The 14,592-nt window shown below is 35.1% G+C and overlaps 2 protein-coding genes across 2 annotated transcripts; both read right to left on the bottom strand.

Moving 5' to 3' along the window:
- Positions 1-7,887: 7,887 nt before the first annotated feature.
- On the bottom strand, positions 7,888-8,892 carry LOC121983197 (protein RADIALIS-like 4). The gene is made up of 2 exons (XM_042536152.1): positions 8,567-8,892; positions 7,888-8,022 (listed from the first exon to the last, which is right to left on the bottom strand). Exons 1-2 carry the CDS (start codon positions 8,857-8,859, stop codon positions 7,998-8,000), a joined length of 318 nt encoding a protein of 105 aa, XP_042392086.1. The 5' UTR covers positions 8,860-8,892; the 3' UTR covers positions 7,888-7,997.
- A 2,220-nt stretch (positions 8,893-11,112) lies between these two features.
- LOC121983198 (protein RADIALIS-like 4) lies at positions 11,113-12,117 on the bottom strand. Its single transcript, XM_042536153.1, has 2 exons — positions 11,792-12,117; positions 11,113-11,247 (listed from the first exon to the last, which is right to left on the bottom strand). Exons 1-2 carry the CDS (start codon positions 12,082-12,084, stop codon positions 11,223-11,225), a joined length of 318 nt encoding a protein of 105 aa, XP_042392087.1. The 5' UTR covers positions 12,085-12,117; the 3' UTR covers positions 11,113-11,222.
- Positions 12,118-14,592: the final 2,475 nt, after the last annotated feature.

Genomic DNA, 14,592 nt, shown 5'->3' on the forward strand with positions numbered 1-14,592 from the left:
TGGGTAGATTTGTTTGGGTTACCCTTTCGGGTAGGTTAGTTTCGGAGGTGTTAGTTATTCTGGAGTCTTCCCCTGAATTATTGGCTTTTTATTTTAAGATTTTTGTATAATTAGAGTTGGTTTTAGTTAAGTTTTAATGTTTAATTTGTAATTTAAATTTAAGTTTTTAATTTTGAGTTAATTAAATTGGTTAAATTATCTTTCTTTAAAAGAGTATATTTAATATTTAAATTTTCTTTCAATTTCAATTTTATTAGGTTAATTGAACTATCTTTCTTTAATAGCTTATTTTTAAAATTTAAGTTTTTATTAATTTTTAAATTTGAATTAATTAAATTGTTTGAATTATATTTCTTTAAAGTTTTATCTTTTAGCCTTTTATTAATTGTTAATTTTAAATTTTCTAGATTATCTTTGTTTAATATGTTATCTTTAATATTCAATTTTAAGTTTGTTAAAGTGTTTGATTTTATCCTTATATTTTCTTTGCCTTTTAAATTAAAATGATTAATTGAATTTATTAGATTAGTTTTATCTTTAAAAGTTAATTTTTTTATTAATTATATTATCTTGGTTTTGGATAGCATTTTCTAGACTGATTTTATCTTGATTATTAAATACTTTATTAAGGTAATTATTGATTTTATCCATTTTCTCATTTTTAGCTTCTAAATTCGAATTTATTTTAATGTTTGACTTATTTATGTCTAAATTCTTACTTAATTTTAAATTTTCTGAAATAATTAAATTATTTGAATTGATTTGGTCATTGTTATGTTTGACCAAGTCAAGGTTGATGCCAAATTGATCAGAGTCTTGATTGACTTGATCAGAGTCTAGATTGTTTTGTGATTTTGAATTTAAATCATTTATATCTAGATTATCATGCACCATACTTGGAATAATTTCATACTTATTTGAATCATCATGTTGATTATTTAAACTACTATTAGCAGGGGTATTTTGGTAAAAATTACTAACCTTGAGCGCAACCCCTAATTCAATAGGCTTTTCTGTTGGATCTGACTCAAGTTTGGATTCGATTTCAATTTGATCCTCTAACTCCAACGGCTCCTCGTGAATTTTGATTAACTGGGTCCAAAGCTCATATGCATTCTTGTACTTTCCTAGTCTGCAAAAAATATTGTTAGGTAAAACACTACAAATAAGTTTATTTACATTTTCGTTGAATTCTGATTCATGAGAAGGTTTTCTCAAAATTAACACATTGTCGAAATCTAAGCTTCCTAAGAAACATTCCATTCTTCTCCTCCAGTAGTTGAAATCTTCTTGATCGTATGGTAGTGGTTCGTGGGGGTTCCATCCTTCTTGAAGAGACAGTATTCTTGCACACAGAGAAACAGACAAAAAATCCCAAGAATTGGTCTTGGATTAGCAGTGCTGAAAAAAATAGTATTTCACTATTTTCGAAAAAATAATAAAATATTAATAAAAAAATATTATTTCAAAATTTTGAAAGTGTAATATTTTGTCAATACTAAACAATAGTGAAAAGATGATGATGTATTTTTCAAAAATGGTTTTGGAGGGAAAAAAATGAAAGGCGTAAGGTTTTATTTTAAAGACGAACGATATCTAATTTTTCTTTAAAAAACACCCCCTTTGTTTGATTGGTGGTTGCACCAAATCAGAGCGGTACCTGCTCTGATACCACTTGTTGGACTGTGATCGTTCGATCGAGGGGGAGGGGTGAATATCGATTTAAAAACTTTCGAAAAGAGTTAAGCGCGGCGGAAAATATAAGCGAAAAGAAACTAGGCTAACACAAGTTCTTTTTACTTGGTTCGGAGTCTGTGTCGACTCCTACTCCAAGGCCCGTACTCGTTGAGTACTTTCATTGGGCAATCACTAATAATTCGGAAAAATGTTTACAAAAACTGACGTACAGGAATTAATTAGTAAAACAGAATAATACCGACAAGAAAAGAAACTAAAGGAATGACACGATGCCGGAGATTCGCAGCGTCGCAAGAGCACAAGTGAGCAGATCATTTGTTCTGAGTTGTGTCTTTAGGCTCCACCCCTGCCCCTTCTTTTATATGATGCTCGGGGCGCCCGGATCCCTTCTGGGTGCCCTGGTGTAACGTAGCAGACCCAACCAACGAGCTCCACATGTGGACGACGCGTCAGGGGATAAAACTTGCCTCCGGGCGCCCAGACCTACCTTTCTCCAGAAACTCCTTCTCCTACAAGAAAAGGTTAGTCCGAGGCAAATAAATAATGTATATCCTACAAAACAAAGTATTAGCATAGTTTATAATTTTAACATAAAGAATATGACTTAGATTCCGTCTTTCCGAGACCGGAATCTAGTCACGATCTCAACTTAGATTTCTGAAATGGATCTAAGTTGGATCGACGCCTAAGTTCCCTTCCCGGGAACGCGTCCTCACAGTCACTCTCATCCAGTGACTTACCTTTATTTACCTACCAGACATCCGGTTAACCCTTCGACCCGTCTGGACTTCATGCCAGCTATCCGGTCAGCCCGTCGACCTAGTTGGACTTCGTGCCAAATGTCCGATCAGCCCTTCGACCCATTTGGACTTCGTGCCAGTTATCCGATCGGCCCGTCGACCTAGCTGGGCTTCGTGCCAGACATCCGGTCACCCCCGTTGACCTGTCTGGACTTCGCCTGCACACTTGGTCAGAGTGTTAGATTAACAACAAAACTAACTTAACCTAATTTGTCATTCATCAAACCCTGAGTTAGACCGTTAGTGCTAACCGCACCAACAAGAGGTTCACCTTTCAGTCCTTCCCCACACCCCTTGATATACGAAAATACACTTTTGACATCGAGTTCATGTATGCAAAGTAGAGCCGAACCACAAATAATCAAATCATAGAATAAAGAAATGTAAATATATTAAACTATAGAAAATAGGGTGTCTACATGTCAAAGAACTACTTCCTAGTCCTATAATCAAGAGTACTACTCTATAGACATGGTGTTGTAACAAAAAGACATAGTTTAAGAAAACTCTTACAATTCAAACTCAAGAAAAAAGAGAAAAAATTTTTTCTATACATCTGTGTCTTGGGACACGACCAGAGCATGCTCTTTACTTTATATCTTCGTTCCAAGGCTCTTTTAACTCCGATTTAGCTCCAATTCTTTGTCTTATCAATGAAAAAGCATAAGAACATATTTCCGAATAAGAAAATAACAAAACAATACTAAAAGAGAATAAATCATGCAATGTATGCTCTTAGAATGTCACAAGATGAGTGTAAAATATTAATAAAATTCTAAATTGAACTCATCAAAATCCCCCAACCTAAATCTATACTTGTCCCCAAGTAAAAACTGATGTCTAGACCAATGTATATGAATAAGCATCTCTGATCCCTAGCAAGTTCACCTAGACTGATCAAGTAATAGAATTATTAAGCTAAGGTGTACAAATAACTTCACCAAGTCCAACAAGAAGGTCACCGTGCAATGTGTGTAACCCGATCCTACAATTTTCAATTTTCAAACCAAGTCAAATTATCATTTCATCATGTTCCTAAAGTTTTCAACATTAGGTACTTACCTACCAAACGCGAGGTTCGTCCTCCTAACATAGACACAAAGTCTCAAAGAAGCACTCGGTAATAAGAGAAATCAATAGGTATTTGTTAATAACCCAACTTGATATCAAAATAGTACTTCATCATTTCTACCCAAGATATCTATTTTTTATCCCATGCTGAGACATGATAGAATTCTTATTAAATAATAGGATCTTATAAATTGTTCATTCTAATATGAGAATTAAGCATTTACTAATGAACAATCAAACCTTATCAATGGTTAATTTACTAACATCATAGTTAATTTACTAACATCATCAATAATGTGCTTGAATACTATATATAGGTATTCCAAAGGCTAGTACCCGTCTGTGATTTACCTTCTCTGTGTTGACCCTAGGACGAGTTGGCGGGGGCGCTGAGGGTGAGCGTATTCACCTTTTACCATCTTGAATACTATATATAGAAGTCTCCTCAGTACGGTCTAGTGGCTAGCACATGAGGTGTTGCCACCATGAGGTCTGAGGTTCGAATCTCGGCAAAGCCGAGTAAATGCCTCCCATATGTGCTAGTCATTATTCCAAAGGCTAGTAGTCGCCCGTGATTTACCTCCTCTGTGTTGACTCTGAGACGGGTTGACAGAGGTGCTGAGGACGAGTGTATTCACCTTTTACTACCTTGAATACTATATATATAGGGTATCACCATCTTTTCCACATGCTTGTTTCATAAATATATAAAGAAAATTTGAAAATAGGGTAACTTTATCTTTTCCACATGCTTGTTTCAAGATATAGAAAATCATCTACATTGTGCTAAGAGTGCATTGCTATTAACAATAAACAATCATTTATCATATACTAATTAATGCCAGTGCACAAAGAAGATTGTCTTCAAATAATTTAAGAACACGTTAAATAGGGCTGCACAAATAGCATTATTTTGTTAAGTGTCAAATTGTGGGTTATACAAACAATAAACAATATTTTTAATATTTTTGTCATAAAAAAATTCCATCCCGTGCTGCACACATGTGCCCGACCTCTACCTTGCCCGTGGCCTGGTCAAGGGAAAGATGCTAGGTCACACTCAGCCTCACGATCTCATTGCGAGGCAGTAATTGAGGTCACGTGCGACCTTGCGATTGTAGGATCGTAAAACTCTATGGGGAGAGGATGAATAACACGATTCACTTTTTCATAAAAACATAATAGAAAGTAGCGGAAAAGAAATACACAAAAATAACACGGCTAACACAAGTTTTTTTACTTGGTTCGAAGGTTTCGACGACTCCTACTTCAAGGCTCTCACTCGCTGAATGCTTTCGTTAAGCAATCCACTATAAGCTCGAATGATTATAATGATATAGAAAATTAAAGTGCACATAAATGCAATAGACCAATGACTTTGTGTTGAAGTTTGGGCGTAGTAGAGATCTCTTCAGAGCGTCATAGAGAGCTTTTCAGAGTAGTGCTTCAGAACGAAAGTTGTAGCAATTTCTATTGTGATTAATTTTACTTGTTCACCTTGCATTTTGGATTTTCAAAGGGAAAGAAAGGGTTTTTAGCCGGGCGCCATTCGGATAACATTTTTAGGCTAGGTGGGCTACCATTCCTGACTCCGCCAATGTGGTTGAAGCTTCTTTTATAGTCCTTTTCGGGCATCTGGACCACCCTTGGGGTCTCCACTGAGACCTATATGATCCTGCTTCGACACTAAGTTATCCAACTCTAGACTCTTGGACCACCCTTGGGCGACCGGAATGCTGACATGGCCGCATCTCATTGAAACAATATCCATCTCGCCTCTATCCAATCCTGAGTGTCTGGACCAGCCTCATGAGCTTGGACTCTGACATGTATTGACCAATAGGAGCATGCCAATTCAATTGCACACGTGGCTACGTTCGACCCAATCCAAGCGCTTGGATCCTTCTGGAGTTGCCTAGAAATCCTTTTTTCAACAAACTTGCAACTTCAATTTCCTACAAGACATGTCAGTCCAAACAACAAAAAATACTCTGCAAAATAAAGTTAACATATTAAAAATAAAATCAATTTATTACTTAGATTTTGTCTCACCAGGAGCAGGATCTAGTCACAGTTTCAACTTAGACTTCCAAAATAGATCTAAGTTGGACCAGCGCCTACAGCCCCACTGGGGCTCGTTCTCATTGGATCATTCTCCTCTAGTGCTTACCTCACTTACCATTTACCGACTTACTCGATTCTTGATCCACAGGTCTTCCTGCCATATGCCCCATCTTGACTTCAGCCAGTTGTTACGTCCCGCGAACCCAATTGGACTTCCTATAAGATATCAACCTATCTGGTCTTCCTGCCAGTTTCCAACTGGACTTTATCCCAGTATCAGATCCTATCAAGTCTTTCAATCCTGCATACTTAGTAAATAGGTTAAATCATAAGTCTAATTTTAACCTTTGTTATATATCAAAAATTTAAGTTTGATTATTAGTGCAAATTGTACCAACCACGACTTCGTTGTGAGGCCACAGCCGAGATTGCGTCTGGCCTTGCAACCTCACTGCGAGGCCACGACCAAGGCACAACCTGTTTGCAGGCAAGATGAGGTTGGATGCCGACAAATCCAGTAGGAGAAGAGGGGAGAGAAGCGAACCTGTAAGGTGAGATCGTGAAAGGAGGTTGCGTGAGTGTGAGGAATCATGTTAGGAAAAGTTTAGAGGATAGATTAGCTTCGAGAAAAGAACTGGGAAAGTAAAGAAGCCACAAAAATTTATTCCCTCGCACTGAATTATTAATTTATTTATTTCGATCACTAATTTATGAAATCAATTTGATCTCCATTTTAGGGATCAAAATTTTAATTTAGTCACTAATTTAATGATGAAAATGAATTCCATCGTTAAATGAAATTAATTCGGTAGATAATTTAGTAACAAAATATTTGTTCCATTACTAATATTAATATTCGATCGTTGTTAATTAGTGATGGAATAAATATTTCATAGTTAATTTGGTTGCTAATAGATAATTTTCTTTTTCTTTGCAGCGTAAATAAAAGGATTATAGTAAATCGTTATACCTAGTGTCCTTGAAGTTGGACCAACACGGAAAAGAAAAGTATTTTTGATAACGATAATAAAAAAAAATGCTCTTTTAATTTAACCCCTTTATATGGTGATGAAGGACTACACTTGGGGTTCAAATTTTGATAAAATAAATATCTTCCTTATATGTTAGTCATTATTTCAAAGACTAGTAGTCGCCCTTAATTTACCTCCTTCGTGTTGACTCTAAGACGGATTGACGGAGATATTAGGGACGAGCGTATTCATCTTTTGTCGCCATGAAAGACTACACTTGATATCTTTTCAATAACCATATGTAATAATAATAATAATAATAATAATATTATTATTATTATTATTTAAACTCTACGTTTTTACCATTTTTATGTTTTTTTACTTTTTCTTTTTCACATTTTCATTATTTTTATGTATTTTTTTGTTACATTTTCCTTTTTTTACATTTTTTTATTTTTTTATTTTTTATGTTTTTTAATTTTTAATTTTTAATTTTTATTATTTTTACGTTTTTAAATTTTTTAAGTTTTTTTCCGATTTTTTAAAGTTTTTATTATTTTCACTTTTTTCCATTTTTTTACTTTTTTTATTTTTTTAAACTTTTTTATTTTTTAAAGTTTTTTTTTAATATATTTTTTACATTTTTTTTACATTTTTTATTATTTTATTTTACATTTTCTCAATTTTTTTTTTAACATTTTTCTCTTATCGGAGGATATTTTTGATAAAGAAAATTCGTTAACCTCGGAATCAAGAAAAACCTTAGTTTTCAGAGATTTTCTATTTTCGGGTTGTAGGCTCCTTTTGTTGACGTGTCGGGCATGGAATATTACTCGGGAACCATCGATTAACTAAACCAAAAAGAGAGTTTTTGTTGATAACCTTGGATGGATGACCAAGGTTATCGAGGATAATCTTAGATGGATGACCAAAATTATCAAGGATAACCTTCAATCAAACACATTCTTAGGATTCTAAGATTTAGGGTACTTGAAAGTTTGGAAAGAAGGGGGAAAAAATTGAAAAGAGATTTATGAAAAATTTACATAGGTATTTTATAACTTACAATTTTATACTAAGGAGAATTAATGCGTTTTTCTTTCTTTTTTCTTTGTTCATTTTATTTTGGTGCGTAACCCACCCTTCTATATCTCACCGATCTGTCCTGGGTTTATATATCAACATAAAGACATCAGAAAATGCATGTCCTAATAAAAATCATTCAACTTTTAATGAGCCGTAAAGAAAGAGCATTATACATGAAACACAATTATTAATTCATCTCCATCAGAGCAAGCACAGCATATATACATACATACTGAAAGACCAATCTTGTTTACTACTACAGACACAGGCAGCTGCTACTTATATTGACCAGGTTTTGCTTATACTTCTAGTAGAGCTTCAAGAACCTGAGCCTGCCAGAAATGGAAAGACTGAATCTATGAGAACTCATTCACTGAGATGTGTACGCACCAAATTTAGCAAGCAAACAAACAAGGCAGAATATATATAGTGACCAATGAACCTGCACGGCAGTACTATACCATGCAAGACAATGTGCATGATCACGTTGAATGAAATACCTAAAGCTTAGGGTCGAGTTAGCTTGATGACAACGAGTAATTAAGAAGTCTTATTCAAATCTTTATATACGAAATTAAACCACTGTATAATAACATTTAAAATAATTAAATATTGATTATATATAGCTTATGGGACAAGTATAATTAAGGTGACATATCACGTCAGAGTCACTTTCCATGTCTCCCTCTGAAGTCACAAAGGCAGCCATCCACGAAGAATCTCATCTTTTTTTCTTTTTTCTTTTTCTCAAATGAATAATTCATGTTATTTAGTTTCTTTTATTTCTTGGTGATCAGAGATTATTAGATTTAATACTCTTTATGGAGTTAATAGATCGAATTGTTTAATTTCTTAGGAGGAATATTTCGAAGGCACCTTTGCTCCTGGTCTGCCGCGGCGGCGCCTCGGCGGCGGGCATTGTGGGTGGTGGGATAGTGGTAGAACGGCTCAGCCGCCGACTCGATGAGCTGGATGTCGCTGAGGAGGCGCTCGTAGTGGCGGACCACTTGGTCGATGGATTTCCCACCGCCGACGGCCCTGGCGACGCGGGCCCAGCGGTCGGGGGTGCCTTCCCCGTACCGCGCCAGCGCCACCTCGAACCGCTTGTTCTCCTCCATGCTCCACGCCTCCGCCTGCAGCCCGCTGCGTGTCGACGAGCCGGAGGACATGGCGGTGATCTCTGTGGCCTGCTGTGGCTTGGCCGTCGTCGCCATGGCTGCCTAATTATAAGGAGGAGAATTAAGGAGAAGGAGGAGGTGGTGGTGGTGGTGGTGGTGGTGGTGGTGGTGGTGGTGGGGCAGCGGTGCTTCGTTGGAGATTCTGCATGCATGCAGAGATGGAAGAATATTGAGCTGACCTTGTAAATCTTATGCAGATCTAAAGAGCTCGAATTGTATTCTAATTGTTCAGGATAGACTTCATGAGCAGTAGATCCTCCTGTGATTTTTAATTTTTTATATGGTATTTCCATAAAAAATCATAATAAAAAAATTCGAGCAGTTATTAATTACTTTAAGATCTGTACCAGTAAGAGAATTGAAATAAAAGAAAACATAAATATTCTTTACGATTATAAAATACTTTTAAAATTTAAATATTTTTTTTTTTTAAATGGATGATTAGATTTGCTACATTTCATGGAACTGGAATGTTAGGTTAGGTTGCATTTTAAAATTAATGTGAGGACATAAGATTTGAGATATTAAGATAGTATGAATATATATTTAAATAATTAATAAGTGTTATAGTTATGAAATATGAAATTATAATAAATATAAAAATAAAAATAAAGTATTAGTAATAGTAAATATGATAAAATTTATTTAAATATAAGTGATGATATAGTAGGGATAACACCTAATAACATAAAAAGATTTATATAGTGAATATTTATTTCGATCACTAATTTATGAAATCAATTTGATCTCTATTTTAGCGATCAAAATTTTAATTTAGTCGCTAATTTAATGATGAAAATGAATTCCATCGTTAAATGAAATTAATTCGGTAACTAATTTAGTAACAAAATATTTGTTCCATTACTAATATTAATATTTGATCGTTAATTAGTGATGGAATAAATATTTCATAGTTAATTTGGTTGCTAATAGATAATTTTCTTCTTCTTTGCAGCGTAAATAAAAGGATTATAGTAAATCGTCATAGGTAGCTTCCTTGAAGTGGACCAACACGGAAAAGAAAAGTATTTTTTATAACAATAATAAAAAAAATGCTCTTTTAATTTAACCCCTTTTATATGGTGACGAAGGACTACACTTGGGGTTTGAATTTCGATAAAATTAAGATAAATATCTCTCTTATATGTTAATTATTATTCTAAAAATTAGTAGTCATCCTTAATTTACCTCTTCCGTGTTGGTTCTAAGATGGATTGATGGAAGCATTAGGGGCGAGCGAATTCACCTTTTACCACCATGAAAGACTACACTTGATATCTTTTCAATAACCATCTGTAATAATAATAATAATAATAATAATAATTTTTATTATTATTATTATTATTATTATTATTATTATTATTATTATTATTATTTAAACTCTACGATTTTACCATTTTTATGTTTTTTTTACTTTTTCATTTTCACATTTTTCATTATTTTTATGTATTTTTTTTGTTACATTTCCCTTTTTTACAAATTTTATTTTTATTTTTTATTTTTTATGTTTTTAATTTTTAAATTTTAATTTTTATTATTTTTAAGTTTTTAAATTTTTAAATTTTTAAATTTTTTAAGTTTTTTTTATTTTTTTTCCAATTTTTTAAAGTTTTTATTATTTTCACTTTTTCTATTTTTTTAACTTTTTTTTTAAATTTTTTTACGTTTTTTTATATATTTTTTAATTTTTTTTACGTTTTTTCTAATTTTTTATATATTTTTTTACATTTTCTCTATTTTTTTTTTATATTTTTCTCTTATCGGAGAGTATTTTTGATAAAGAAAATTCGTTAACCTAGGAATTAAGAAAAACCTTAGTTTTCCGAGATTTTCTAATTCCGGATTGCATGTTCCTTTTACTGACGTGTCGGACATGAAATATTTCTCGGGAACCATCGATTAACTAAATCAAAAAGAGTTTTTGTTGATAACTTTGGATGGATGACCAAGATTATCGAGGATAACCTTCAATCAAACACATTCTTAGGATTCTAAGATTTAGGGTACTTGAAAGTTTGGAAAGAAGGGGGAAAAAATTGGAAAGAGATTTATGAAAAATTTACATAGGTATTTTATAACACAATTTTATACTAAGGAGAATTAATCATTTTATATATCTCACCGATCTGTCCTGGGTTTATATATCAACATAAAGACATCAGAAAATGCATAATAAAAATCATTCAACTTTTAATGAGCCGTAAAGAAAGAGCATTATACATGAAACACAATTATTAATTCATCTCCATCAGAGCAAGCACAGCATATATACATACATACTGAAAGACCAATCTTGTTTACTACTACAGACACAGGCAGCTGCTACTTATATTGACCAGGTTTTGCTTATACTTCTAGTAGAGCTTCAAGAACCTGAGCCTGCCAGAAATGGAAAGACTGAATCTATGAGAACTCATTCACTGAGATGTGTACGCACCAAATTTAGCAAGCAAACAAACAAGGCAGAATATATATAGTGACCAATGAACCTGCACGGCAGTACTATACCATGCAAGACAATGTGCATGATCACGTTGAATGAAATACCTAAAGCTTAGGGTCGAGTTAGCTTGATGACAACGAGTAATTAAGAAGTCTTATTCAAATCTTTATATACGAAATTAAACCACTGTATAATAACATTTAAAATAATTAAATATTGATTATATATAGCTTATGGGACAAGTATAATTAAGGTGACATATCACGTCAGAGTCACTTTCCATGTCTCCCTCTGAAGTCACAAAGGCAGCCATCCACGAAGAATCTCATCTTTTTTTCTTTTTTCTTTTTCTCAAATGAATAATTCATGTTATTTAGTTTCTTTTATTTCTTGGTGATCAGAGATTATTAGATTTAATACTCTTTATGGAGTTAATAGATCGAATTGTTTAATTTCTTAGGAGGAATATTTCGAAGGCACCTTTGCTCCTGGTCTGCCGCGGCGGCGCCTCGGCGGCGGGCATTGTGGGTGGTGGGATAGTGGTAGAACGGCTCAGCCGCCGACTCGATGAGCTGGATGTCGCTGAGGAGGCGCTCGTAGTGGCGGACCACTTGGTCGATGGATTTCCCACCGCCGACGGCCCTGGCGACGCGGGCCCAGCGGTCGGGGGTGCCTTCCCCGTACCGCGCCAGCGCCACCTCGAACCGCTTGTTCTCCTCCATGCTCCACGCCTCCGCCTGCAGCCCGCTGCGTGTCGACGAGCCGGAGGACATGGCGGTGATCTCTGTGGCCTGCTGTGGCTTGGCCGTCGTCGCCATGGCTGCCTAATTATAAGGAGGAGAATTAAGGAGAAGGAGGAGGTGGTGGTGGTGGTGGTGGTGGTGGTGGTGGTGGTGGTGGGGCAGCGGTGCTTCGTTGGAGATTCTGCATGCATGCAGAGATGGAAGAATATTGAGCTGACCTTGTAAATCTTATGCAGATCTAAAGAGCTCGAATTGTATTCTAATTGTTCAGGATAGACTTCATGAGCAGTAGATCCTCCTGTGATTTTTAATTTTTTATATGGTATTTCCATAAAAAATCATAATAAAAAAATTCGAGCAGTTATTAATTACTTTAAGATCTGTACCAGTAAGAGAATTGAAATAAAAGAAAACATAAATATTCTTTACGATTATAAAATACTTTTAAAATTTAAATATTTTTTTTTTTTAAATGGATGATTAGATTTGCTACATTTCATGGAACTGGAATGTTAGGTTAGGTTGCATTTTAAAATTAATGTGAGGACATAAGATTTGAGATATTAAGATAGTATGAATATATATTTAAATAATTAATAAGTGTTATAGTTATGAAATATGAAATTATAATAAATATAAAAATAAAAATAAAGTATTAGTAATAGTAAAATATGATAAAATTTATTTAAATATAAGTGATGATATAGTAGGGATAACACCTAATAACATAAAAAGATTTATATAGTGAATTCTATTTAATGAGATAAGACTTTATTTTATTGTTGTTGTTATATATACGGAAATAAATTTAAGAGAACTAGATGAATGGAGTTATACTAGTGAAGTTAATTTAATAATCTTGAGATAATATTGAGTTGTTTGTAATTATTAACTCATTCAACATTTTTCTATATATAGTAAACAGACTTTAATTAGTAACTTAACTACACAAAGAAAAGGTACATGATGCTTTGTGTTCTAAGGAGCACGTAGATGACTGTGAATCTACTTGCTCAAAAGGTTAAGAAGATGCGAATCGAAAAGGTTCTCTTCAAACCTTTTAGGTCGTGTTTACGAGAGAAGATAAAAAATTGGGGAGAAAGGTGTTAGAGAATAAAGCGAGACAACTTTTAGAAGAAAGGAAATTTGCGACACGCAGGCCGGGATAAAGTATGGGCACGCAAGCAAGAATACCACATAAACACACAAGTTGAAATACCACCACCGTACGAAGGCCGGAATACACAATGGCTCGAAGGTCATATCAGTGCCGAAAGCGCACAGTGGTGTGGATCGGATACCGCATCGACGTCAAAACTATACTGCAGCGTAAGTCGGAGCATGGCCACAGCTATGCAGTCAGCGGAAGTCGTGGATCGGCCGATGACGGCTACTAGTGTGCACTGGGAAATGACAGCGGCATGCACGAGCGCGGGAAAAGTGGTGGCTCGGCTGCGGCTCCGGCGAGAGGATGAAAGGAGGAGGAAGGGCGGCGCAGGAAGGACCCGGCGGCAGCGAGATCCTCCGGCAAGGCAGCGCCGAATGGGGGTGACGGCGGCGCGTCCCTCACAGCTGTGGTGGCAACGAGGAAGGAAAATGCGCACTCCTCCCTCGGTTCCTCTTAGCTACGGAAGAAGAAAACCTCGCTAGCGTCAGCGTCGGTCTGACTGGCGACGATAGAAGCAGGGAGAGGAAGAAGGAGAAGGAGATGGTCTGGCTGGCGTTGTGAGAAGAAGGAAGAGGCGCGGTGATCGATCTATTCGGCGGCAGCATCGTGAAGAGGAGAGGGAGAAGGAGGACCGGAGGAAGAAGAGGAGGGGAGCGGTCAGAGGCCGGTGTCCGGCGTTGGCGTCGGCGAAGTGCATGAGAGGAAGAAGAAGGTCCGGTTCCGCTGGAGGCGACGGAATCCTTCCATGAAAACCAGCCCCCTCTCCATAGTAACCTCCGCTCACCTTAAAACCCTCCCCAATGAAAAAACCATTTTGCCCCTCTTCTTTCCTTTAACTTCCTCTATGCCCCTCAGCCCAAACCGTATCATTTACTAAACACTCTCACATTTTTAATTAGTTGTAAGAAGACTTGTTTCCTTTTATATAACTCATAGGGAGTTTCATCTGTACTCTGATATAGCTACTTATTAAGAATGTGGTTAGTCAAACGAATAGTTTGGTCCCACAAGATCTGGGATCACTAAAGGATAACAGTGATTAACGATAGAAAATTTTATTCATAATTATTTTGATCATCGATGTCATTTAGCGATGAAATTTATTTTTCATCTCTAATTAGTGAGGAAATTTAATTTCCATCGCTAACATTAGTGACGAAATATTTATTTCCATCGTTGATTTAGCAATGAAAATTAATTTATATTTTTCATTGTTAAACTAGATACGGAAATTAATATTCCATCACTAAATTAGCATGAAAAATTTATTTTCATCACTCATTTATGATAATTTAGTAATGAAAATAAATTTTGTTATGAATTTTCAATAAAATTTTAATAACACCTCCCATATTTGAAAATTTTCATTC

Source organism: Zingiber officinale, chromosome 5A, assembly GCF_018446385.1.
Source record: "Zingiber officinale cultivar Zhangliang chromosome 5A, Zo_v1.1, whole genome shotgun sequence".
In the NCBI taxonomy this organism is placed as follows: domain Eukaryota; kingdom Viridiplantae; phylum Streptophyta; class Magnoliopsida; order Zingiberales; family Zingiberaceae; genus Zingiber; species Zingiber officinale.